Source organism: Desmodus rotundus, chromosome 12 (assembly GCF_022682495.2).
Source record: "Desmodus rotundus isolate HL8 chromosome 12, HLdesRot8A.1, whole genome shotgun sequence".
In the NCBI taxonomy this organism is placed as follows: domain Eukaryota; kingdom Metazoa; phylum Chordata; class Mammalia; order Chiroptera; family Phyllostomidae; genus Desmodus; species Desmodus rotundus.
In genome coordinates, this window is record NC_071398.1 from 49720522 (window position 1) to 49746991 (window position 26470).

General features: G+C 53.6%; 4 protein-coding genes across 9 annotated transcripts; all 4 read right to left on the reverse strand.

Moving 5' to 3' along the window:
* Positions 1-1937: 1937 nt before the first annotated feature.
* On the reverse strand, positions 1938-6470 carry LOC112313872 (putative HLA class I histocompatibility antigen, alpha chain H). Of its 3 annotated transcripts, XM_071220045.1 has the most exons (9): positions 6424-6470; positions 5784-5852; positions 5259-5581; positions 4774-5040; positions 3939-4214; positions 3734-3841; positions 3268-3300; positions 3110-3157; positions 1938-2950 (listed from the first exon to the last, which is right to left on the reverse strand). In XM_071220045.1, the coding sequence occupies exons 1-9, from the start codon at positions 6453-6455 to the stop codon at positions 2946-2948; spliced, it is 1161 nt and encodes a 386-aa protein (XP_071076146.1). In that variant the 5' UTR covers positions 6456-6470; the 3' UTR covers positions 1938-2945. The 3 variants fall into 3 exon arrangements, with proteins under 3 accessions (XP_071076146.1, XP_071076147.1, XP_045059298.2); XM_071220046.1 differs by lacking the exon at positions 3110-3157; XM_045203363.3 differs by having other exon boundaries at positions 1938-3157.
* Positions 6471-8431: 1961 nt separating this feature from the next.
* On the reverse strand, positions 8432-11940 carry LOC128779592 (BOLA class I histocompatibility antigen, alpha chain BL3-7-like). Of its 4 annotated transcripts, none has more exons than XR_008425640.2 (7): positions 11262-11940; positions 10429-10597; positions 10224-10331; positions 9761-9793; positions 9603-9650; positions 9333-9441; positions 8449-8992 (listed from the first exon to the last, which is right to left on the reverse strand). XR_008425640.2 is itself a non-coding variant. In XM_053914518.2 (6 exons), exons 2-6 carry the CDS (start codon positions 10568-10570, stop codon positions 9437-9439), a joined length of 336 nt encoding a protein of 111 aa, XP_053770493.1. In that variant the 5' UTR covers positions 10571-10704; positions 11262-11940; the 3' UTR covers positions 8461-9436. The 4 variants fall into 4 exon arrangements, 1 of the variants encoding a protein (XP_053770493.1); XR_008425639.2 differs by having other exon boundaries at positions 8463-8992; positions 10429-10704; XR_008425641.2 differs by lacking the exon at positions 9761-9793 and having other exon boundaries at positions 8432-8992; positions 10429-10704.
* A 926-nt stretch (positions 11941-12866) lies between these two features.
* On the reverse strand, positions 12867-18701 carry LOC128779752 (ret finger protein-like 4A). Its single transcript, XM_053915876.1, has 3 exons — positions 18698-18701; positions 16215-16773; positions 12867-13047 (listed from the first exon to the last, which is right to left on the reverse strand). Exons 1-3 carry the CDS (start codon positions 18699-18701, stop codon positions 12867-12869), a joined length of 744 nt encoding a protein of 247 aa, XP_053771851.1.
* Positions 18702-19916: 1215 nt separating this feature from the next.
* Positions 19917-24621, reverse strand: LOC112313875 (patr class I histocompatibility antigen, A-126 alpha chain). Its single transcript, XM_045203366.3, has 7 exons — positions 24021-24621; positions 23485-23763; positions 22651-22926; positions 22446-22553; positions 21989-22021; positions 21831-21878; positions 19917-21669 (listed from the first exon to the last, which is right to left on the reverse strand). The coding sequence occupies exons 1-7, from the start codon at positions 24616-24618 to the stop codon at positions 21665-21667; spliced, it is 1347 nt and encodes a 448-aa protein (XP_045059301.2). The 5' UTR covers positions 24619-24621; the 3' UTR covers positions 19917-21664.
* Between the last annotated feature and the right edge of the window lie 1849 nt (positions 24622-26470).

Here is a 26470-nt window from a genome sequence, read left to right on the forward strand (position 1 = left end):
GTAGCGTCACCCCCACATCTGTGTCTCCAGCCCAGACGTTTCTCCTCATGGTCCCCACGCTCACCTGTCCACCCTGACAGCTCACTGGTGTAACAGACACCTCACCTTGACCTTCTCCTCAGCTGAATGCTTCAATGCCCACCCCTCCCCCACACATGCTCCTGCCAGGGTCTTCCCCATCTCTGCTGATATAACCCCATCTTTCTGCGGGTACAGTACAAATGTGGAGTGTCCTCCTTCACTCCTTTCCCACACCCCAGATTGAATCCTTAGGAAATGCTGTGAAATCTGTCCTCCAAATGCACTCAGTGTCCAGTCCCTTCCCACTGTTTCCACCGCTCACAGCCCCCTCAGAACACCCAGCACCTGCAGCCTGGAACCCTGGGAGCTTTCCCACCCCTTTCCCTCCTGCCTCGCTGGTCCCTTGTCTCCTGATTCTGTTCTCAGCCCAGCAGCCAGACTGACCCTGTGGCCCGAGGGCTCTCTCTTGGGGAGGAACTCTCAGAGGAAGCCACTCAGGAATTTGGCTCCTTGGCCATGACCTTCCAGGACTCAGCATCTGCAGAATGAGAACAGGGTCTGCAGTGCATTAAGGACAGTGGATGCTGGAACAGCGCCTGCTTTAAGCAGGTGTCCTCACCTTCGGATTGGTCAGCTCTCTGATGCTCACAGGGACACCCTGAAGTCTCCAAGAGGGGGGCCTGGAGACTTGGGGTGACTCCTAGGCATCAAAGCAACACTGGGTTAGAACCAGGAGACTAAACCAGCCATGGCCAGAGGCTCCAAAAGGTCACATTCAGTTGTGTGGGAAGAAACCTTAATTGCACACAGAGCACAGCTGGTCCACAGGGAACATCACTGGGGAGCCGTGAGGTCCCCTCGTCCGGTGGCACATAGTCTGTCCCTCCAGGTTGTCTCTATAACTCATTGTAAGTGTATGAGCATAAAGTGGCTTAGAACAGCTTAACAATGGAGTGAAGGTGTAGATAGAATAACACCTACCACGCCTTGAAGATTTTCATCTAAATCAATTTGGGAAAAAATATATAGTGCTAATTTTAAAATAAATATTTCTGTAATTGAATAAAATAAAATAAAAGGAAAGTCATACTGTACATGTCTTTGCTGTCAAAACCCTTCCAATGTCCCCCAGGCCTGGACACTGTGGCTGGAATCTGATCTCTCCCAAGGACTCTGCTGCAGCCACACTGGCCTCCTGGCTGTTCCAAAACTAGAGACAGGTTCCCCTTCTGCAGTTTCCCTGCCTGGAAGGAGCCTGCCCCAGTCATGCTCCTGGGTAATCACCCGTGTCCTTCTCATCTTTCCTCCAAGGCCACCTTCTTGTGAAGCCCACGCTGACCACCCGAATGCTAGCAGGCCTCTCCCCTCTCCCAACACACCCCAGTCCGTCCCCTTCTGCACAGCACCTCCCACCTTCTCACGGGAACTCTTTCCTCACTGACTGCGGTCGGTCGCAGTGCACGGTTGGTTCCTTTGCCGTACAGCACCTGCTCCGTAGGCCGGCCACTCGGCGCGTGCTCGGTTCGCTGAGGAACAGGTGTACAGCGTGCTGCTACACTTCACACAGGCTGTGTTTTTAATTTGAATCCTCACCCGAGGAGTGTCATTACTGACTTTACAGAGAAGGGAACGCAGAGAGTGAGAGAGAGAGAAACATTGGTTGGTTGCCTCCTGTACCCGCCCTGACCAGAAATTTAACCCTAGCCGGGTGTGTGCCCCTAACGGAGATCGAACCCGTAACCTTTCCGTGTATGGGGCGACACTCCAACCGAGCCCCCCCGGCCAGGCTGTGTTTGCTTTAAAATCGAAGGTAAGATTTCCCACCAGCAAAAGGATTACAACTAATTAAAGGCTCAGATGATAGGTAGCATTTTTATTAACAACAAAGTATATTTTAATAAAGATATGTACATTCCTTTTTTAAAAATTATTTATTTATTTTTAGAAAGAAGGGAAGAGAGGGAGCAAGAGAGAGACAAACATCAATGTGTGGTTGCCTCTCCTGCGCCCCCCACTGGGGTCCAGGCCTACAACCCAGGCGTGTGCCCTGACCCTGGAACCAGTGACCCTCTGGTTTGCAGGCCTTCACTCAATCCACTGAGCCACACTACTCAGGGCTGTACATTAACTTTCAGACATGATACTTTTTAACACTTATTGACTAAAGTTACCACAAGCTTAACATTATATGCTCAGGGAAACACCAACGTTTGTGTGAGTCACTTTGTTGTGATTCTTGCTTTACTGAGTTGGTCTACACACGAAACCAAGTATCTCCAAGGCACGTCTGGATTCCAGATATAAAAATGGAGCGTCATTTAGCCAGGACTCAAAAGCCACTGGTTGAGTGACTCATCATTGTACAATATCATAGAAATATACAACTAAATCCCATATGATCCCAATACATTTAGTAAGAAAACACCCCAATAAGTTAATTAAGAAAACAAAAGCAGGTATAATATCTATAAAAACAAACAATCAATAAATAACCGAAAAGATAGGGGCTGAGGCCAGACCCAGGCCCAAACCCAGGCTGACGCGGCCACAGGAAGCCCTCACTGAGCACAGTGCTGGAGCCACCACAAGGCCCGGGTGACGCTCAAGTCGCTGGGATCCCAGGTCCTGGTGGGACAAGCTTGTCCTGAAGTGGCAAGGACAAAGGAGCAAGAAAGATGACCTAGCCGAGGAATGACCAGGATGGGGATGGACTCACACCAACTCTGCTAGGACAGGACAGTCCTCAGGTGAGAGGACTCAGGTCCCTGTGGGGAGGGTGGCCTCGTGACCAGCTCCTGCAATGAAGCTGATAACAATGCAGACATGTTCTGATGCTGTTGCAGAAACAGCAGGCAGGGATCCTTAAAGTCCCAAGGGGAGGCTGCAATGACTGTTGAGCACCAAACCCGGACAAGGCAGGTCTATCACCCTGGAAAGAAAGTTGTCATGAACAAATTCAGGTCAGTCTCAGAAGTGTCACATTCCCCCACAGCCACCACATGCTCAGAATGTCCCACTCTGAGAATTCCCAAAACACAGCTGTGTCCCTCAGTCCCAATCCCCCCATTTCCTGCCTTCAGGGTCTCACCCTTAGGAACCGTGAGAGACATATCAGAGCCCTGGGCACTGTTGCTGCCTGGGGAAGACACAACAGCAGGGTTACGGGGTGGGGGAGCCCCCCTCACAGACTCCAACCCACACTCTCCCAAGGGTCCCACATGTCACCTCCCCAACACCCAGACTTACAGGCAGCCCGAGAGTAGCTCTTCTTGTCCCTGTCTGTGGGAAGGAAACGTTCTGTGAGAAGTCAGGGGGAAGGCTGGGTCCTGTGACCCTAAAGGAGCCCCATACTCCTGAAGCACAGGGAAGGTTCCAGAACTGTGCCTGAACACCCAGGGTAGGATCAGGAAATACATGGGGACAGTACATGTGCAGGGACTGGACCAACTGCCTGTCTGGATGTCTGTCCTCAGGAAGGACCTTCCCCTCTGACCTGTGACAGCTGGGAATCAGTCCCCATCACTAGAATCATCAGGTGATAAATGTGTCCCTCACTTTCCCACGGGCCTCACTAAAGGGTCCGTGGTAGGAAATAGGCCCCAGATGGACAAGCACCCAAGAGGGGACACGATGCCCATTAAGGAGGCAGAGCACACTTCCACCTGGGCTTGGCCCCCAGGGGACAGGAACCTCAGCCCCACCCCTTGCCCACCTGAGCGCCTCCTCCTCCACAGCACAGCTGCAGCAGCTGCAGCTACAAGGAGGCCCAGGGCAGCAGCAGCGATGCCCACGGTGGTCATGGTGGTCTGAGGACGGGGGTCTGGGAGGGGAAGGTGAGAGGCCAACCTCAGGCCTGAGTCCTGACCCTGCTCAGGGACGCCCTGAGGAGAGGCTCTGAGCCCACGCCCCCTCCTCACCCCATCTCAGGGTCAGAGGCTCAGGCAGCCCCTGGTGCTGCACTTGGCACGTGTATCTCTGCTCCTCCCCAGGGGGCACAGCCACGGCCGCCCACTTCTGGAAGGTTCCATCCCCCACAGGCCTGGTCTCCACCAGGTCCATGTCCTGGGTCAGGTCCTCCCCATCACGCTGCCAGGTCAGGGTGATGTCCGAAGGGTAGAAGCACAGGGCCCAGCACCTCAGGGTGACCTCGTGGTCAGAGAAGGGGTGGTGGGTCACGTGTGTCTTTGGAGGGTCTGAGGGGAGGGTGAGAAAATTTGGGAACTTTGCATGGTCATGGGACAGTCCAGCAGCGCTCATGTGACCACCCTGAGAGGGGACAGGACAGCAGGGTGGGGGAGGGGAGAGCACCACCCAGACACCAGCCTGGACAGAGGCACCTGGGATAATCTCCTATATCATGGAAAGTTCCAGAATCAGGGTGAGAACCTAGGGTAGGAGTGTCCAGGTGTCTAAGGGGAGACACAGCCTCAGGTGGAGGCTGATGACTCGGCAAACCCGGAGTCAGGTCTCCAGAGACGGTCTCAGCCTGAGAACCAGGGAGAGCGTCTTGGTGCACCATGTGCTGCAGGGTGTGAGGGAGCCGCTGTGGGGTGTTTCAGGGAGAGGCTGGGTCCCTTATTGTCCTTTAGAGAAGGCTGGGCCCGCGGGGAGTCACAGAATAAGGACACCTGAGGACTCTTTTCTCTGCCAGCAGGAGGCACATTCTGACGCGGCCCCATTTCCCTCCTCTCCTGGTAGGAAGCCGCCCCAGCGCACAGATCCCCCTCCTCGGGGAGGCCCGCGCCCTGCTACTTGCTCGGAGCAGCGTCTCCTTCCCCTTCTCCAGGAGCAGGTGGAGCTGGTGCACGCATCCGTGCTCCAGGAAGGCCCTCCTGACGTCCGCATCAGGGACCCACACGTCGTTTCTCCAGCAGATCCCTGCGGCAAAGGTCCAGTTGCGCAGGTCCAGGTTCAGGGCGACGCAGTCGGTGCCGTCGTAGGCGAACTGACTAAACCCGCTGAGGAACGTCCCATCCGATCCCACGACGCAGGCGGTCATTTCCTGCCAAGTGTGGGGCCCTGGCCCAGCCCCGCAGTCAGCCCCGCCCCACGGTCAGCCCCGCCCCACGGTCAGCCCCGCCCCGCAGGCAGCCCCGCCGGCAGCCCCGCCCCCAGCCCCGCCCCGCCCCCACCGGGCTAAGGCCTCCGGGTGGGGCTGGCACCCGGATACTAGGGGCGACCCCGGCCGGTCCCTGGGGATGGGGGTCGTCCCCGAGCCCCGGGCACGCGTGGCTCACCGCGGTCGCTCTGATTGTAGTGCGCGCTCAGCCTGTTCAGGTTCGCTCTGCTCATCTGTTCGTTGTGCTTTATTTCCCGCTCTTGAATCTTCCAAAATTTTGCATGCTCCCGCTCCCCCCGCAGCAGCTCCTTCCTCAGAAAGCGCGGCTGCAGCCTCGGGCTGCTTGTGTTGCTGTCATAACTCCAGATCTCCGTGTCGTCCACGTAGGCGACCACGATGTACCGGTATTTCCCGCTGTCCGTTTCGAACACGGTGGTGGGGTGTGGGGGCCTGGGAGCCGGGAGGACGCGCGTCCTGGCTTCGCAGTCGGGCCCACGGGGGCTGGGCGCCGGGGGGATAGAAAGGAGGGCCGTGGTTAGAAGAGGGGATGGGGAAGCCGTAGGGTCGGTGGAGGGGCGGGCCGAGGCGGGAGTCCGGGGTCTGTGCCGGGGCGCTGGAGACTGGTCTTCCCGGGGTGACGCGTCCCCGCTGGACCCCTCGCGCCCGCCCCGCAGAGGCCGTTCCCTCCCGACCCCGCACTCACCCGCCCAGGTCTGGGTCAGGGCCAGGGTCCCGGAGAGCAGCAGGAGGGTTCGGGACCCCAAGAGCCACACTGGAGCGTCGGAGGAGAATGAGTTCCAGATTCTGGTGAGCACGCGTCCCCTGGCCAGCGCGGCCGCGGGCTGCTGCTCCGACACCCAATGAGAGTGAGAACCGGTGAAGCTCTCGAGCATCCTGTTCTGGGGAACTGGCGGCTTTGCCTTGGCTCCTCCTCCTTCACACAGAACTCTCAGCCCCTTCCTGGCGGAGGGCCAGGCCCGCTACCTCTTCGCTATAAACAGGCAGTACAGATAGTGCGGGCCGCTCCTTTATTTGTGTGCCTCATTCCTTCGAGTGTGTACTGACTTCTCATCACATTCCACACTTGTCTGAGGGACGATAGGCTTCTGATAAAGTACTCCTGCTCTCTGCACCTGCTACTACTTTAACTCGGTGTGGTCACCTTAACCCTGCAACTGTTACCCCCCTTACAGCATGAAGACAGTTGTGTTTTGGTTACTGACCACGTACTGGCTCCTAGGACTGATTTACAGGAAACTCGTATTGATGCGCTGCTTTAATGTGATTACAGAGGGATCTTATCTGAAGGATGAACGGGGACATTACTGAGAGGGATGCAGTACCTTCCATGGTGGACATCATCCAGAGCTCTCATCGACTGGAAATGAAATCCGCCCAGCAAGCTGAACTGACTGCTCTAACTCAGGTTCGTCACCCGGACGAAGACCCAGGAGCCAATGTTTACACTGAGAGTCGTGTGCACTTGGTGTGGCCGTGACTGTGGGATGACGAGGAAGTGCGGAAGCCTCCTCGCTTCCTCAGGGCGGCCCATAAAGCAATGCAAAAATGGTTGCAGAATTATTAGATGCTGCACAGAACCCATCACAATGGGCAATTTTCAAACTTCCAGGGCATGCTAAAGCTGCCACCGTGGAAGTGAAAGGAAGCTCATACTGCCGATGCTGCAGCTAGGCAGGTGGCATTGCACAGACAAATCCAGGCCCACAAATGTACCCTGAATTCTATTCAATCAATAAAAAATTATCTTTTACAGTTTCAACAGACAGCTATAGAGGGAGAAAAGAGCATATGGCAACAACAAGGGGGAGCCTTTGACCCAGAGAGTCAGAAGTGGCTTGGACCCAGTCAGAACCTATCTTACTTGTAGGGGCCCAACTCCCTGCACTTGAACCTGTCCATGAGCCACCACAGTGGGGTCCTGGAAAGGTGATTTCATGGAGTGAAGAATGTGACTGGAGACCTTCCCTGCTGTGGCTCATGAGGAGTACAGCCAGTGTCCTATCTGTCCCAAGTGCAGCCCAGGGAACCCATGCCATGGACCCCAAGGACACTTCCCGCTCCCTGTGGGTCCACGTGATGTATGGTAATTGGATTTCATGCAAATGCCACCGTGTCAGGGACGCAAATATACATGAGTGATGACTTGTATGTTTCCTCGCTGGGTTGAGGCATTGCCTTTCAGGAGAGCAACAGCCTTCACAACGGGCAGTTCTTGTTAGAAAGAGTAACTCCTCACCGGGGAATTCCCTCTGAGTTACATCGTACCTGAGGGACTCATTTCACTGGGTAGTTCAGAAAATCCGTCCGTAACCTTTGGCCTCCTCTGCAGCACTTTCCTGTGCCCCTCACCCCACCCTCTGGACTGGGGGACTCATCAATGGGACATCAAAATTCCACTGGGCAGAACTTCAGAAGCCTTTACTCTGCCCTGGACAGAAGCTCTCCCTACACTGCAGCTCAACCCGAGAGCCACGCCCTGTGGTAAACACGAACCTTCTCCTTCGGGATTAGTCTCTGGCCACCCTGTGCATCTGGATGAAGGGGCCTATGGACCAATTTTGCTGGAAGGAGACCTTCTACATTACTGTTGGGGGATGATTAACCAGCTTAAAGATACAGAAATTGACCCCAGCTGCTGTGGCTCAGTGGATTGCGCACCAACCTGCAAACCACAGGGTTGCTGGTTTGAGTCCCACTCAGGGCCCATGCCCAGGTTGCTGGCCAGGTCTCCCGTGGGGAGTGTGCAAGAGGCAACCACACATCATTGTTTCTCTCCTCTCTTTCTCCCTCTCTTCCCCTCTCTCTAAAAATAAAATAAATAAAATATTAATAAAACCAAGCATAAATTAGTTACTGATTCATTTCACACTGCACTCCAGGGAGACACTGATTTCAAAGATCACGGCTTACAACCAGGAGATTTGGTCTCTTGGAACAGACATCAGATAAGTATATTTTAATAAAGGTATGTACATTACTTTTTTTAAAAAAAGTGTTTATTTATTTTTAGAGAGAGGGGAAGAAAGGGAGAAAGAGAGGGAGAGAAACATCAATGTGTGGTTGCCTCTAGCATGTCCCCAACTGGGGACCTGGCCTGCAACCTGGGCATGTGCCCTGACTGGGAATCGAACGGCCGACCCTCTGGTCTGAGGGCCCGTGTTCAATCCACTGAGCTACACCAGCCAGGGCTGTACGTTATGTTTTAGACATAATACTTTTTAACACTTATAGACTAAAGTTACCATGAGCTTAACATTATATGCTCAGGGAAAACAAAATGTTTGTGTGACTCACTTTATTGTGATACTTGCTTTACTGTGTTGTTGGTCTACACACGAAACCAAAATATCTCCAAGAAATGTCTGGATTCCAGATGTAAAAATGGAGCGTCATTTACCCAGGACTCAAAAACCACTGGTTGAGTGACCCATCATTGTACAATATCATAGAAATATACAACTGAATCCTATATGATCCCAGTAACCAAAGCCACCAAAATGCATTTATTAAAAAAAATCACCCCAATAACTTAATTAAGAAAGCAAAAATAGGTACAATATCTACAAAAACAAAGAAACAACAAATATCCAAAAGATGGGGGCTGACACCAGGCCCAGGCCCGAGCCCAGGCTGACGCGGCCACAGGAAGCCCTCATTGAGCACAGTGCTGGAACCACCACAAGGCCCGGGTGACGCTCAAGTCCCTGGGACCCCAGGTCCTGGTGGGACAAGCTTGTCCTGAAGTGGCAAGGACAAAGGAGCAAGAAAGCCGAGGAATGACCAGGATGGGGATGGACTCACACCAACTCTGCTAGGACAGGACAGTGCTCAGGTGAGAGGACTCAGGTCCCTGTGGGGAGGGTGGCCTCGTGACCAGCTCCTGCAATGAAGCTGATAACAATGCAGACATGTTCTGATGCTGTTGCAGAAACAGCAAGCAGGGATCCTTAAAGTCCCAAGGGGAGCACAGTGCTGGAGCCACCACAAGGCCCGGGTGACGCTCAAGTCCCTGGGACCCCAGGTCCTGGTGGGACAAAGTTCACCTCAATTGTCAAGGACAAAAAATAGCAAGAAAGATGACCCAGCTGAGGAATGACCAGGATGGGGATGGCCTCACCCCATCTCACCCCCCTACGGGGGACAGAATGGTCCCCAGGGGTGAGGACGAAGGTCCCTGGGGGGAAGGTAGTGTGGTGACCAGCTCCTGACTGAAACTGATAAGAACACAGACCTGTTCCGATGCCGGGTGCAGAAACAGCAGGCAGGGATCCTTAAAGTCCCAAAGGGAGGCTGCAAGGACTGTTTTAGTACCAGGTCCCCCACAAGGCAGCTCTGTCACCCTGGAAAGAAAGTTGTCATGAAGAAATTAAGGTCAGTCTCAGAAGTGTCATATTCCCCAACAGTCCCACCACATGCTCAGAATATCCCCTTCCCAGAATCCCCAAAACCCAGATGTGCCCCTCGCTCCCAATGCCCCAACTTCCTGCCCTCAGGGTCTCACCCTTAGGAGCTGTGAGAAACACATCAGAGCCCTTGGCACCGTCATTGCCTGGGGAAGACACAACAGCAAAGTTACGGGGTGGGGGAGCCCCCCTCACAGACTCCATCCCACACTCTCCCAAGGGTCTCAGACATCACCTCCCCAGCACCCAGACTTACAGGCAGCCTGAGAGTACCTCTCCCTGCCTCTGCCTGTGGGAAGGAAATGTTCTGTGAGAAGTCAGGGGGAAGCAGAGTCCTGTAACCCTAATGGAGCCCTACATTCCTGAGGTACGAGGAACGTTCCAGAACTGTGACTGAAAACCCAGGGTAGGATCAGGAAATACAGTGACAGTACATGTGTGGGGACTGGACCAACTGCCTGTCTGGACATCTGTCCTCAGGAAGGACCTTCCTCTCTGACCTGTGACAGCTGGGAATCAGTCCCCATCACCAGAATCATCAGGTGGTAAATGTGTCCTTCACTTTCCCTTGGGCCTCACTAAAGGTTCCGTGGTAGGAAATAGGCCCCAGATGGACAAGCACCCATGAGGGGACACGATGCCCATTAAGGAGGCAGAGCACACTTCCACCTGGGCTTGGCGTCCAGGGGACAGAAACCTCAGCCCCACCCCTTGCCCACCTGAGCGCCTCCTCCTCCACAGCACAGCTCCAGCGCCCACAGCTCCAAGGAGGCCCAGGGTGGCAGCAGTAATGCCCAGGATGGTTATGGTGGTCTGAGGAGGGGGGTCTGCGAGGGGAAGGTGAGAGGCCAACCTCAGGCCTGAGTCCTGACCCTGCTCAGGGACGCCCTGAGGAGAGGCTCTGAGCCCACGCCCCCTCCTCACCCCATCTCAGGGTCAGGGGCTTGGGCAGCGCCTGGTGCTGCACTTGGCACGTGTATCTCTGCTCCTCCCCAGGGGGCACGTCCATGGCCACCCACTTCTGGAAGGTCCCGTCCCCTACAGGCCTGGTCTCCACCAGGTCCATGTCCTGGGTCAGGTCCTCCCCATCATGCTGCCAGGTCAGGGTGATGTCCGAAGGGTAGAAGCACAGGGCCCAGCACCTCAGGGTGACCTCGTGGTCAGAGATGGGGTGGTGGGTCACGTGTGTCTTTGGAGGGTCTGAGGGGAGGGTGAGAAAATTTGGGAACTTTGCATGGTCATGGGACAGTCCAGCAGCGCTCATGTGACCACCCTGAGAGGGGACAGGACAGCGGGGTGGGGGGAGGGAGAGCACCACCAGACACCGGACTGGACAGAGGCACTTGGGATAATCTCCTATATCATGGAAAGTTCCAGATCAGGTGAGAGCCTAGGGTAGGAGTGTCCAGGTGTCTAAGGGGAGACACAGCCTCAGGTGGAGGCTGATGACTCAGCAAACCCGGAGTCAGGCCTCCAGAGACGGTCTCAGCCTGAGAACCAGGGAGAGCGTCCTGTGCACCAGGTGCTGCAAGGTGTGAGGGAGCCGCTGTGGGGTGTTTCAGGGAGAGGCTGGGTCCCTTATTGTCCTTCAGAGAAGGCTGGACCCGCGGGTGAGTCGCAGAATAAGGAAACCTGGGGGACTCTTCCCTGTCCTGAGCAGGAGGGGGATTCTGATACGGCCCCATTTTCTTCCTCTCCTTGTAGGAAGCCGCCCCAGCCCACAGATCCCCTCCTCCAGGAGGCCCGCGCCCTGGTACCTGCTCAGAGTAGCGTCTCCTTCCACTTCTTCAGGAACAGGCGGAGCCGGCACACACACATGTCCTCCAGGAAGACCCTCCGAACATGCAAACGTCCGTGTCAGGGACCCGCACAGTGTTGCCCCAGCTGACACTTGTGGCAGAGATCCAGGATCTCATCAACTCTCTGGATTAAGACAGCTCCAACTTTTAAGAAGTCAGTTTTTGTATTACACACGGCAGTTTTAGCTATTTTCAGTGGGAGGATTTGTCCATAGAGTCCAGCCAAGTCTTTCAGGAATGGGGTTTCTAAGGCAAACGGTTGGTCCTGGAGAAGAGGACCGGGGTGTGGATCTGAAATCACGTCCTCGCGCACACGAAGTGAGGATGGTCTGTCAGGAGTTTTATAAGTGAAGGTTTTTACTGTAACTTGTTCTTTGAAAACATTCATGCACATACAGGAAAATTCAAAAAACAATGAAGAATACAGAAAATAAATGAGTCCCATTGTCCCCCTGCTCCCTCAGTCACCTGAGTCCTATACCTAGAAACCATCACAGCGAGTCACTTCTGATTTCCTCCCCCAGGAAAATCTATCTGGGCATTAATGTTGGTGTCATGTCTGTAAAAAGAGCTGAGGCCACAGACCGGGAGAAAATGTTTGCAGTTCAATTCTTTTAGAATATACATAAGAACCCTCAAACTCAAGAATAAGAAAACAATAAGTCAATAAAAATTATCAAAATTCTAATCAGACACCCCAGGAAAGAATTTACGCCTACCTGGTCGAGGTGGTTCAGTTGGGTAGGGGGTCATCAGGAGTACCAAAATGTGGAGGGTTTGATCCCCGGTCAGAGTGCTAGGGGAGGCAAACAGACTCTCTCTCTCTCCCACACACACTCTCTCTGTCTCTCAAATAAACTAACATAGCCTTGGGTGACAGTTCTGTTAAGGCTCACTGTAGAACAGTGTGTCTTCTTGTGGCCGCAGCAGCCTCACGTGCGTGCTTACTGGGTCTCTTGATGTTGTCATTTTCTCTTGTGCTGATTTAAACCCAACTTGGTTTGTGCAGGAACGTGAGCGCAGGCTCGCAGCCCAGAGGCAATGGGCTGAGCCCTGCAGTCTGGGGGAGCAGTGGGGAGACCATCCAGGCGCGATGCCTCTGTGCTGTTCGCACAAGCACAGCGTCGCACAGCCACACATTTCTCAGGGTGGGTCCCCGCCGTTAGGCGGCACGTGAATGAGTGGAAGTGCATCAAATAAACACGCCGGGCACCTTACACTTACACGGGGTTGTGGGTCAATTCTATTTTAATTTAAAAATAAAGTTGTAGTGGATTTTATGCGCAACATTGGCATTCAGTGAAGGATCAATAAAGAGTGTAATTAAAAATATTATAAACACTGACATCCACAGACTAGATTGTCAAGAGTCACTTCCAACAGTTCACGACCCCGGGAGCTCTAGGACCCCTGAACGTCCACAGTAAGGGGCGAAGAGCAGGAAAACAAGAACCCAACTAGGAGAGGTCTGCACCCACCAAAGTTGAGGGTCCCGTCACACAACGATGAAAAAAGCAGAAATGGAAATCAGCATGTGGGAGGTGACACAGGTGACCGCCAGCATCAGCACGGTGTGGGTGGCTCTGGTCTCTGGAGGGCATTGGTGGCGGCTGCGGGGGTGTGACTGTGCTGCAGCCTCTGGTGGTGTCTGTGCAGGTGAAGCACCGTGGAGACGCTGGGCCAGACCCCGAGGACAATGAATGTGACACAGGACATGACCACTAGATGGCAGCCTGAGGCACATCTGGATAGTGGGGACAGAGATGGTCATCACTGAGACACCCTCAGGAGCATTGGGCAGGAGGCAGAGAAAGTGTCCCCTGTTCCCTATGGAGGATCTCAGTTTAGAGTCACATCGTCAGCCAGGAGCTCCAGTCACAGCATTTCCCACTGGGCCATTTCTTTCAGCTCCTTCTCAGAACTCTGTCCCCGAGTCCCTCACACTGGTCATCTCATGTGACCCGAGGCTGGTCCTCCTATGCGTTCAAGTCCCACAGCACTTGCTGCTCACAGCCTCAGTGTATTCATTCTGGAAAATACCCGCAACTGGAGCCATGTCTCCCTGCTCAGGGCCTGGGGTCTCCCTCTGTCCATGTGACCCTAAGGGACACAGTCATTGCCTCTCCATCACCCATCGAGCCCTGTGCTGGAGTCTCTCACGGGACCAGCCTGTCCCCGTGCTCTGGATGATGACTCTGGAGGGAAGCCTTCCTGGTTGTACACACTGGGGTTAGGACAAACCAAAGATGTGGAAATACAGAGGATAACATTAAAATTGATCACTGTGATATTCAATGGACAGTAAGAAAGGTCCATTGATAATTAGATCTTAGAAACCAGGTCCGCCAGCCAGCACACTGGAGTCGTCCTTCTGAGAGACCATGGGGAGCAAGGGGCACAGTCCACTGTGCCCGCCGCTCCTTCTGCCGCGAGTCAGCACACTGGACACACGGACGAGTCACTTTATGTTCAGGGGTTGTTCAAGCCGGGACAGGCAGGTGGGACATCTAGGGCTTCTATGCAGTATCCAGCTGTGGCCCCTCACTGGGAAATAAAAATGCTCCCCACCCACAGTCTAGTCTCCTTCTGTCACCACATAAGTGACGCCCTTTCCTCTCTTGTCCCACCACCCCTCCCCTTCTGGTGACCACCTTCTGTTTTCTGTGTCTGGGAGTTTCTTTCTATTTGCTTTGTTTGTTTGCTTTGTTAATGGGCACTCGGGCTGCTTCCAGAGCTTGGCTGTTGTACATAACGCTTCAATGGACACAGGGGCACATACTACTTCAAATTAGTGCTAGGACTTCTCCAGGTAAATACCCAAAAGTGGGATCACTGGGTCAAAAGGCAGTTCTGTTTTTAATATTTTGAGCAAACTCCACACTGTTTTCCACGGGGGCTGCACCAGTCTGCGTTCCCACCCACAGGGCACGAGGGTTCCTTCTCTCCACGTCCTGGCCAGCACTAGTGTGCTGCTTTCTTGAAGGTCGCCTTCCCCACAAGCATGAAGTGATACCTCATCGTGGTTTTAATTTGCATGTCTCTGGTGATTAATGACATTGAGCGTTGTGTCATGGCTATTGGCCTTCTGTAAGTCCTCTTTGGAGAAGTGTCTGTTTCCGTTCTCTGCCCATTGTTTTTCAATCCTCACCTGAGGATATGTTTGTAGATTTCAGACAGAGAAGAAGGGGGAGGTGAGAGAGAGAGAGAGAGAGAGAAACACTGATGTGAGAGGGAAACACCAATCCCTTGCCTCTGGTCCAAGCCCTCAGGAGGAATCGAACCCTCAGCCTTGTGGTGTGCTGGAAGATGCTGCAACCCACTGAGCCTCTGGGCCAGGGCTGCCCACTTTAACATTGGGTGTTTCATCTCCCCCTTCACTGTGAGCGTCTCTGTGTCCTTGGATCTGAGACGGGGCTCCTACAGGCAGCATATAGTTGGGCCTTGTTTTTAACCCACTCAGCTTCTCTGTGCGCCAGCTTTTGGCTGGTGAGTTGGGTCCATGTCCATTCAGGTGACTATTGACCTACAAGGACTCTTTCCAATGATTTTTACCTTTGGTTTCTCGTCGCTTTGTGTCATCAGTGTTTACTTTCCCCGGGTTCCCGTCTGTTAGTTCAGTTGGGCGGCTCTCTGTGCCTCCTGTACCCATGGCTCCCAGCCCTGCTGTGCTACTGGGGCATCCTGGAGTCTGTCCAAGGTTTTATAGCCACTCTGTGCCCTGAAAGTCACTTCTACCCTCGCGCCCTCTGCTGGCTGCTGGGGGTGTTACAGCCAGATTGGGCTGGGGACCATTGCGTCTTCCCCTGGGCGCCCTCCCCTGTCTGTTCTGATACGTGGGTCTCACAGACACGCTCCTTCGGGGAGCGGCACAGTGTCTGACTTGTCTCTTTAAGAGGTGTCCTCACTACACCACGATGCTGATGTCCCATCCTCAGTCCACCACGGGCACATCAGCCTGTCCACTGCACCTGCAGTCCCACGCATCCCTCCCCCTCAAGAATCTGCAACTTTCACTCCAAGGAGAACCTGTGTGGCGTGAGCTAAGAGACACAGCTGTGTGTTTGTGTGAGGGAACCCTGCTGTGAGGAAGGGGAAGGAACCACGGGGGCAAAGGCCCAGGGGAGGACTGTGGCCGAGTCGCCCCTTTGGCACCCGAGGAAGTTCTCCGGGACCGTTTCAGTTCTCACTCGAAGCCAAAAGCTAATGAAGCCTCGCTAACCGTGAACATTATAAATGAATGTAATGATTATTTTTGAGTGCATGAACCTCCTTATCCAGCTACTCCTGAAGTCCTCCTGCCTTCCTCCAGGGTCTCGGAACATTCTATGTGCACTGGAAACAAATGCATTTTTCGGTTGCTGAGAAAAATGGCACACACATCTTCTGTTGTTGTTGAGAGAGAGAGAGAAACGTCAGTAGGTTCCCCCCATATGTGTCCTAGGCAGGTGCTCTGACCGGGAATCAAACCTGCAACACTGTGGTGCATGGGCAGACATTCCAACCAACTGAGCCACCGGCCAGGGCACATTTGTTTGAACTGTTTATATAGGTCTGGTTTCCGATCACAGAGAAAATCAATCAGTCCGCTGGCTCACACCCACATTTTTATTTTGTCTACAGCCTCCCTGATACACGCAGTTAATCTAGAAAATAAAACGGAAAACATTTGGTAATTAATGTGAACACTCAGAACATATTTATTGGACAATTATACAAGCAAGCCCCAAAGAAAACAACCATAACAATACTTAATATGGGAAGTGTAACTTCCCCGAAATGTTTGTTTGGGATTCAGGAACTGTCCCGTGCTTTTCAGGGCGCTGGGGAACTAGCATAGGAACTGGTCGAGGTGGCTGTGCACACGCCGGGCGCGTCTGTTCGTGCTCTGTGCTCAGAGCCCCGGGGCCTTGCCCAGCTGCACTGGACACGCTGGGCCTCAATCCGGGACAGAGCATCAGGAAGCTCCCGCCGTCCATCACCGGACTTCCAGGAGCGAAAAACGGACGCAGGGGCTCTGCCGCAGAAATAGGAGGGAACGTAAATATGTGGGAGCCATCGCCCACGTGATAAAAGGAAATGGTCCCCATTTCCACATCCAGGAAAACGCCCACGCGGTGTAAGCGGGGACTGACCATGAGCTCTGTCATCTGCTCGGTGCTGGCCAGGAAGGTGTCCTTCTGCCTGCAGCTCAGGGTCCAGAAGCCAAGTTCTGAAGAGAGGACGACCTTCTCCTGCTGAGAAACAGACTCCTTGCAGACGCCCAGGTTCCATTCTGCGCTGGTGCCCACGTCCACCTCCCAGTAATGCCGGCCAGACGTGAGCCGCGGGGTGCCCAGCACGCAGAGGGAGCAGCTGAACCTCTCAGGACAGACTCTGCGCTTCTGTTCCAGATACGCACAGCGGACTCGCCTCAGGTCCTTGGAGATGAACAGGTGGTTGTGGGCCGTGTCCACATCCAAAGTCACGTCCACTGTGGAAAGAGAAATAGTCCGTCAGCTCTGTCCCCACCCATCACGTCCACCGCAGGGGCCCACGCGTCTCCTTCACCTTCACGTGTTCAAATCCACACGTGGGGTTTTCCTGGGGGAACTTCCGGGGTCCCCGATTAGATCAGATTTCGCAGACAGGACGAACGGTTGTCATTGGAAGTAGCTCTTGGTCACAGCAGGCGTCCTCTCTACATTAAGCTATTTGGCCATTTGATTAAGGACTTTTCTTCCCTTTAGTATGGGCTCCGTGTGAAAAAAGAGACCCCGACTGCTGCTTGTTCTCAAAATTATCGTACAAATGATCACATTCTGTCCGTACATAGACCTGAACTAGGTATTTCAGAGGATGCAAAATATTTTACTTGTTGCAGAAAAATATTGACATCAAAGCTTTCTTTCCCTTCCCTTTCTCTTTCTCTCTCTCTCCTGTTTTTTTTTTTTTTAGGGGGGCACGGGGGGAGATGCCCACCAGGAATCCTGACGTTAGGACGTGTCGACCCCTTAGCAGGAGCCTGGACGGCAGCTCCAGGGGGCCGCACCCAGAGGGGCCGGGACGCGGAGAAGAGGACCCCGCGCTGCGGCGGCGCCTCCCTCCGACTCTGATTCCAGCGCAGAGCTGCGCGTCTAACGCGACCCCCTGGATGGGGCCCGCGCTGAGGTAGAAAGAAACCTTCCAGAATAAAGACCCATCGATCCCTGTATGTTTGCTTTCTCTCTTTTTTCTCTTTTAATTTTAATTTTATTTTTTAATCCTCACCTGAGGATATGTTTTTAATGATTTTGGAGAGGAAAGGAGGTGGAGGGAAGGAGAGAAACAGGGATCGGTTGCCTCTCGTCCGCCCCCTGGCGGGGATGGAGCCTGCAAGCTTGTGGTGTACAGGACCCGCTCCAACCAAGTGCGCCACCGGGCCAGGCCTGTACATCTTCCTTATGATCCTTTTAATTACCTCTGTCAGGAAGGTGACGGGAGGTTATAAAATTTATAGCCAGGAACCTAACGGTGTTCCCCTCTTTGGGAGAACAAAAAAGCCCCGCTACAGAGGCCGTCCTGTGCCCAGGACAGCAGATGCAGGAGGCGGGCCCTGGGTGGAGGGGCAGCGTCAGAGCCGGCAGATGCTGAAGGACTTTTCTTTAGTGTGGACCTGCTCAGCCCTTCCCCCTCCCCCCCCCCCCCCCACCCCACAGCGACCTCTGAGGGTGCCCTGGTTGTGACCTTCAAGTCCGTTTCAGTATTGGCCTGTCTTGGTTCCTTCAGGTTGATGTGCCAAAATACCACCGACCAGGTGACTTGGAGGCAAAGCCGTGTGTGGTTCACGGTTCCGCAGGCTGTGAGTCCCGGATCAGGGCTCCTGCAGGGCCTCGTACAGGTGGGGGCCCTCCTGTGCCCTGGGCTGTGCCTTTTTACTGTAGCTTCACCGAGCGGAAGGGACAAGACCTCTCTCTGGAGCCTCTTCAGTAAGAAATGCATTCCACTCACAAACGCTCTGCCCTCAAGGTCTGAGCACCTGCCAGGGCCCCACCTCTTATAACATGTGTGGGGGTTATCATTTATATTTTTAAAAGCAATTTATTAATTGATTTGACAGAGAGAGAGGGAGGGAAGGGGACACAGATGGGAAGAGAGAGACAGACAGACAGACATCTATTGGTTGTTGAACTTATTCATACATCCGGGATCCAACTGACATCCACCTGAGCTACTGGGCAGGGCTGGGGGTTATAAATTCACAACATGGGTTTACGGTCACAAATACGCAGACAGACCACCGCACGCCCAAGGTGCATTCATTTGGTCCACCGTTTTTCCAAAGGTGAAGCTCACGGTTGAGTTACTGCAGAAGGTATTGGCTTATTCATAACTGTATTTTTAAAAAGTCCTATTTTAGTTATTTTCACAACACGCACCCATTCTGGCGGGCTTGGAAAATAATGTGACTTCATCTCCCTCCAAATTCCTTTTCCTTCCCTGCTGCCTCGGGTTAAGAGAGGTCAGAGGGGCTTCCCCGTTCAATGAGAGACAGAAATGTGAGCGACAGTCTCACACAGTAACCACACGGGAGGGTGACGATGTCCCAGCAGAAATTCCTGAGAGGCCGGCACCTCCTGCAGGGGGATTTGTTTCAGGACAAGTGTGTGGGGGTCACTGAAGGGCAGACAATTCTCTGTGTCCTTCTGTCTGTGCTGCGTGTGTGTCTCTCATTGGCTCTTATTTCAGGATCCGGGATTTTTACATCATAACTGAATACTGCTTGTCAATTCACACCGCTGTCCTCACACCCAACCCTAAACCCATGGCCATACGAGGCTGAGTCTAGTTCCCAAGGGACAGGAACACTTTCTCTCACTAAAGGGGACTCCAGGGCACAGGGACCTGCAGGGACCCTCCTGAGTCTGGCTCCACCGGAACCACCCACATCACTTCCCCTCCTCCCACCTGCCCAGCCCAGGCAGGAGGGGCAGCTCAGGACCAGGCAGGCTCAGCAGGGCCCTGCCCACCCTCAGCTCCAAGTCCTTCCTAGGCTGACCCCTCCTGCTTCTGCCCTGAGAGTGGACTCGAGGGAGCCCCCACCTTGCTGGTCTGTGCTCCGCAGCTCTGTGCAGGGACAGGTCAGGCAGGGTGGCTCCTGACCCCAGTTACAGGGACAGAGTGGGTGGTCCTGAACTCCCCACAGACATGCCACTATCATGTCACCTCTGGTGTCAGTGGCACCATCTGCGTGGGGAGCCTGGGGCATCTCTAACGTAGAGCAAACTTGTCCCATGCAGATCACCCTCAGGCACATCTGGTGATGGGGGGACAGCGATGGCCATTACCGAGATGCCCTCAGCAGCAGCGGGGAGGAGGCAGAGAAGGTGTCCCCTGTTCCTGGGGAGGAGCTGAGCTTAGAGGCACATGTCATTGGGGTGCAGGGACATCTGGGCCAGGAGCTCCCGTCACTGTGCTTCTCGCTGGGCTCGTTCCTTCAGCTCCTTCTGTTCTCCAAACTCTGTCCCCAGGTCTTTCACACTCGTCAACTTAACAATATTTTTAACTTAAAACAATTACTTTATTTATTTTCTTTTTCCACCACCATTTATCCTCCTATACCTTCTTCCACCTGCACCCCTCCCCTCCCCCAAGCAATTACCACACTGTTGTCTGTGTCCATGAGTTCATTCTTTTAATTTTTCAGTTACACTTGACATACTACATTAGACTAGTTTCAGCTGTAAAATGGAGTGATTACACATATATATGTATATAGCTTATTAAATAATCTCCCCATTATATGGAGTACTCATCTGACACCATATGAAGTCACAACAATATGTTTGCTGGCTTTCCCTGTGCTGTACTGTACCCCCTACTAATCAGTGTCCGGGGCTGATATGGGACAACATCACATTTTCGCTGACTTGGGTGGAAGTTGTAGGAGGGACTAAGGAGGGTGAGTGTAGAAGTGGTGAAGAGCACAGCAGGACGACCTCAGAATCTCTCCCCAGAAATGACTAATGAATGACAAACACCAAATGGTGACTGTGTGACGGGGAGACCTGGCTGTCACCAACCTGACTGAGTGACCAGGATGAATGTCCCCACTGTGGGGACAGGTGGGTGTGGTGTCCAGTCCTTGTTCCTTCTTCCTCCACAGCCCTGGCTCCCTGGTGGCCTCATAAACATGCACAGACTCAAATGTCATTTTTGTAGCATCGCCCCCACATCTGTGTCTCCAGCCCAGACGTTTCTCCTAAGGGTCCCCATGCTCACCTGTCCACCCTGACAGTTCACTGGTGTGTCTAACAGACATCTCCCCTTGACCTTCTCCTCAGCTTCAATGCTTCAATGCCTACACCTCCCCTACACTGGCTCCTGCCAGGGTCTTCCCCATCTCTGTTGATATAACCCCATCTTTCTGCGGGTACAGTACAAATGTGGAGTGTCCTCCTTCACTCCTTTCCCACACCCCAGATTGAATCCTTAGGAAATGCTGTGAAATCCATCCTCCAAATTCACTCAGTGTCCAGTCCCTTTCCACTGTTTCCACCGCTCACAGCCCCATCAGAACACCCAGCACCTGCAGCCTGGAACCCTGGGAGCTTTCCCACCCCTTTCCCTCCTGCCTCACTGGTCCCTTGTCTCCTGATTCTGTTCTCAGCCCTGTAGCCAGACTGGCCCTGTGGCCCGAGGGCTCTCTCTTGGGGAGGAACTCTCAGAGGAAGCCACTCAGGAATTTGGCTCCTTGGCCATGACCTTCCAGGACTCAGCATCTGCAGAATGAGAACAGGGTCTGCAGTGCATTAAGGACAGTGGACGCTGGAAGAGTTTCTGCTTTAAGCAGCTGTTGGCCAGCTGTCCAACCCCACACGGACACCCCTGGGCTGTACAAGAGAGGGGCCTGAAAGCTTGGGGGGACTCATAGGCAACAAAGGGGCAGTTGGTTAGCATCAGGTGACCAAAGTAGCCAAAGCCAGAGGCTCCAAAATGTCACATTCAGAGGTGCAGGGAGGAACCCTTAATTGCCCATGGAGCACCGCTGGTCACAGGGAACATCACTGGGGCGCCATGTGGTCCTCTTGTCACATGGCACCCAGTCTGTCCCTCCTGGGTTGTCTCCACACCTCATGGTAAGTGTATGAGCATAAAGTGACTTAGAACGGCTTAACGAATGGGCTGAAGGTGGAGATAGAATAGCACCTACCAGGAACAATACACCTTGGAGCTCTTAACCTAGATCACTTCTGTTTAGATTATGTATATAAATATATAGCTGATTTTGATATAATGTAGACATGTTTAGATGCGGGTTGCAGAAACAGCAGTCTGGGGTTCTTAAATCCCAAGGGGAGGCTGGATGACTATTTTAGCAGCAGGTCTCATGGGAAGCAGCTGTGTCACGCTGGGAAAGAAAGTTATTGTGAACAAATTCAGGTCAGTCTCAGAAGTGTCACATTCTCCCACAGCCACCACATGCTCTGAATGTCCTATTCTAAGAATCCCCAAAACACAGCTGTGCTCCTTGGCCCCAATGCCCCCCACTTTCTGCCCTCAGGGTCTCACCCTTAGGAACTGTGAGAGACACATCAGAGCCCTGGGCACTGTCGCTGCCTGGGGAAGACACAACAGCAGAGTTATGGGGTGGGGGAGCCCCCCTCACAGACTCCAGCCCACACTCTCCCAAGGGTCCCAGACGTCACCTCCCCAACACCCAGACTTACAGGCAGCCTGAGAGTATCTCTCCCTGCCTTTGCCTGTGGAAAGGAAACGTTCTGTGAGAAGTCAGGGGGAAGGCTGGGTGACCCTAAAGGAGCCTCATACTCCTGAAGCACAGGGAAGGTTTAGAACTGTGGTTGAACACTAGGGTAGGATCAGGATATACAGGGAAAGTATATGTACCGGGACTGGACCAACCACCTGTCTATTTGTCTGTCCTCAGAGGGGGGTTTTCCTTGTGACCTGTGACAGCTGGGAATCAGTCCCCATCACTAGAGTCATCAGGTGATAAATGTGTCCCTCACTTTCCCATGGGCCTCACTAAAGGGTCCATGGTAGGAAATAGGCCCCAGATGGACAAGCACCCGTGAGGGGATACGATGCCCATTAAGGAGGCAGAGCACATTTCCACCTGGGCTTGGCCCCCAGGGGACAGGAACCTCAGCCCCACCCCTTGCCCACCTGAGCGCCTCCTCCTCCACAGCACAGCTGCAGCGGCTGCAGCTCCAAGGAGACCCAGGGCGGCAGCAGCGATGGCCACGGTGGTCATGGTGGTCTGAGAAGGGGGGTCTGTGAGGGGAAGGTGAGAGGCCAACCTCAGGCCTGAGTCCTGACCCTGCTCAGGGACGCCCTGAGGACAGGCTCTGAGCCCATGCTCCCTCCTCACCCCATCTCAGGGTCAGGGGCTCAGGCAGCGCCTGGTGCTGCACACGGCACGTGTATCTCTGCTCCTCCCCAGGGGGCACGACCACGGCTGCCCACTTCTGGAAGGTCCCATCCCCCGCAGGCCTGGTCTCCACCAGCTCCATGTCCTGGGTCAGGTCCTCCCCGTCACGCTGCCAGGTCAAGGTGATGTCCGCAGGGTAGAAGCCCAGGGCCCAGCACCTCAAGTTGACCTCATGGTCAGAGATGGGGTGGTGGGTAAGGTGTGACTTTGGTGGGTCTGAGAGGTGGGGGAGAAAAATCAGGAACTTTGCATGGTCATGGGACAGTCCAGCAGCGCCCATGTGACCACCCTGAGAGGGGACAGGACAGTGGGGTGGGGTGAGGGAGGACACCATCCAGACACCAGCCTGGACAGAGGCACCTGGGATAATCTCTTATTTCATGGAAAGTTCCAGAATCAGGGTAAGAACCTAGGGTAGGAGTGTCCAGGTCTCTAAGGGGAGACACAGACTCAGGTGGAGGCTGATGACTCAGCAAACCAGGAGTCAGGCCTCCAGAGACTGGTCTCAGCCTGAGAACCAGGGAGAGCGTCCTGTGCACCAGGTGCTGCAGGGCGTGAGGGAGCCGCTGTGGGGTGTTTCAGGGAGAGGCTGGGTCCCTTATTGTCCTTTAGAGAACGCTGGGCCCGCGGGGAAGTCACAAAATAAGGACACCTGGGGGACTCTTCCCTCTGCCAGCAGGAGGCACATTCTGACGCGGCCCCATATTCCTCCTCCCCTCCTAGGAAGCTGCCCCAGCCCACAGATCCCTTCCTGGGGAGTCCCAGCCCTGGTACCTGCTCGTAGCAGCGTCTCCTTTCCCTTCGCCAGGAACAGGTGGAGCCAGGACTCGCAAAGGCCCTCGAGGCAGAGCTTCCAGCCTTCCACGTTAGGATTCTGCACCAAATTGCGATTGGCGGTGATCCGGACCCCCTTGTCCGCCGCTGTGTCGGAGCTCAGGTCCACGTTAAGGGCGATGTATTCAGTGCCGTCGTAGGCGTACTGACTGTACAAGCGGAGAAGGCTCCTGTCCAACCCCACGACGCAGCCGCTCATATCCTGGAAGGTGTTAGACCCTGACCCGGCCCCCAACGTTATAAGACCCCCTTAGTCTTGACGGGAGACAGTGGCGACCATCTGCAGGTGATTAAACTTAAACTGAATGAAAATCAAACCGGGTGAAGATCCCCGTGGCCCCCCTCCACCCTCGGTTTGGTGGGCGGTGTGGGTCCCGCAGCCTCAGGGTGACCCTCAGGCCCACAGACCCGCAGCGAGCCCAGCACCCCATGGGGATGGAGGTCGTGTGTGCGCGGAGCCGGCGTGCCTGGCTCACCGTCCTCGCTCTGGTTGTAGTAGGCGCGCAGGTTGTTCAGGATGGCTCGGAAACTCTGCCCGTAGTCCTTCACGGCGTGGGTCTGCTCTTCCCAAAAATGTGGATCCCCGTGCTCCGCCCACCATTGCTCCAGCCACGGCACCCGCGGCTCCAGCCTCGAGCTCGCGCCGTCGCTGTCGAACCGCACGACCTCGGTGTCGTCCACGTAGCCAACGACGATGTACCGGTACTTCCCGCGGCCAGGTCCGGACACGATGGTGCTGAAATATTTCAGTGCGTGGGGGCCTAGGGGCGGGGAGGACGCGCGTCCCGGGTTCCCGGCTTGGCCTGTGGAGCCCCGGGGTCCCGGGGCTGGAAAAATGTCATGGAGAGGAGGGGGTGAGAGAAAGGGGAGGGTGGGGGCCGAGGTGGGAGTCGAGGGTTTGAGGTCTGGGCCAGGGGCGCTGGAGAGGGACAGTCCCCGGGTCCTGCGCCCCTGCGCGGTCTCCTCGCTCCCCTCCCTCAGAGGCCGTTTCCTCGGGAAGGGGCACTCAGAGGCCCAGGTCTCGGTCATGGCCAGGGCCCCCGAGAGCAGCAGGAGCAGCGTTTGGGGCTCCATGACCCAGACCCTCAGCGTGTGCAGAGAAGGAATTGGGATTCTAGGTGAGGACTTTATAGCTAAACCACGGTGACGCTGATTGGCTTCTCTAGAGTTCGGACACCCAATGGCAGTGAGAACTAGGCTTGCGTCATCAGTATCCAGGCAGAAAGACCGGTGAGATGGAGCCGGGAATTCTGGAAATAACTGGACACCCAAACACTGGTAGTCCCCGCCCCAGACTCGACCCTAGGGCTGACACTCTGAGAACCAGGCCTGGGGACACGGGACTTAGACCTGACCCCTCCTCTTGCATGGAGAACTTTCTGTCCCGCAGTCTAACCATGTCCCGGCCCACGGGCTGTTTTATTCAGCGACTCTCAAACACTTCGGTTTCACAACATCTATACAGTCTTACAAAATATGGGGGATCCCCAACCATTTTGTTTAAGTGGGTTTTATCTATCGGTATTTGCCATACAAGGAGTAGAGCGGTTTGAAAAATTAATTCATTTAGAATAGTATTAATAACCTATATGTTAACAGAAATAATTTTTTTAAAGAAAAATAACTATTTCCTAAGTACCCAAGGTAGTGAGAAGGGTGGATCTGCTTACATTTTACATTTTTGCAAATCTCAGTGCTGGTCGGTATCATTAGAAGCCCGCTGGATTTTCACATTAGCTTCTGTGTTTGTGTTATTTTGGTTGCCGTAAATGAAAATTTATACAGCCTCACACAAATATGCAGGGGAGAGCATCTTTAATAATCTTTTCAGATAAGTGTGGATATTCGTCTTTGATTATACATTAAAGCCACACAAGTGGTAGCTTCTGAAGAGCTCTTTGCAGAGTAGAACTTGAAACAACACCATTGAGTATTTCCTATTCTGTTACGTTGCTTGAGTGGCTCTTGTACTGATGCAGGATTATTTGAAAGTGATGCATTGTTTCACTAAGTGATAGAGATCACCCAGGGTTGGTGCATTTAATGACACATCATCAAAAATCACATTTGTTAACGTTACCACAGACCCCACTGGAAACGGTTGTCAGCTTTGGGAAGCTGTCTGGTTGCTGTGGTGGGACACACGTTTGCCAAATCCTGCTTTTCCTCTGAGAGCTTCCGTTCTGTCCAGACAACAAGTGCTGTCCCGTGTCAACTGCCTGCTGACTTTCCTTGAGGGAGAAGCTCACGTTCATGTGAGAGAGTGTTCGCCAGTTCCCCAAGCCTCAGTCATCACAGCTCTGTGCCACTCATTCTCTTAAGTGCACTTGCTGTTCCGTAATAAAGAGGCTGCTCAGCCCTTGCAGGTCACTTTCCTGGGCTCACGATACTTGGGAATGCAGCAGAAGTGTGTTTGTGCAGTTTCCTGGTCATCCTGGGAGATAATTTATTTTTTATTCTCCATTTTCATTAAGGACAGTTAGGAAATCAACCTATTTGTATAATAAATTCAAGATACATTTATCTTTTTGAAAATATTTTTTAATTTTTCAGTTACAGTTGATGTACATTATTATATTAATATTTCTGGTGTACAACTCTGTGATTAGACATTTATGTAAATTACAAACTAATCACCCTGATGAATCCAGTACCCATCTGACACCATTTGTAGTTATTACAATGTTAATGACTATATTCCCTATGCTGTATTTTATATCCCCCTGATCATTCTGTAATGACCTATTTGTGCTGCTTAATCCCTTCACCTTTTTAGCCATCCCACTCGCCCCCTTCCCATCTTGCATTCATCAGTCTGTTCCCCGTATCTATGAGTCTGATTCTGTTCTGCTTGATGACTCAATTTCTTAGATTCCACGTATAGGTGCCCTCATCTGGCATTTGTGTTTCTCTGTCTGACTTATTT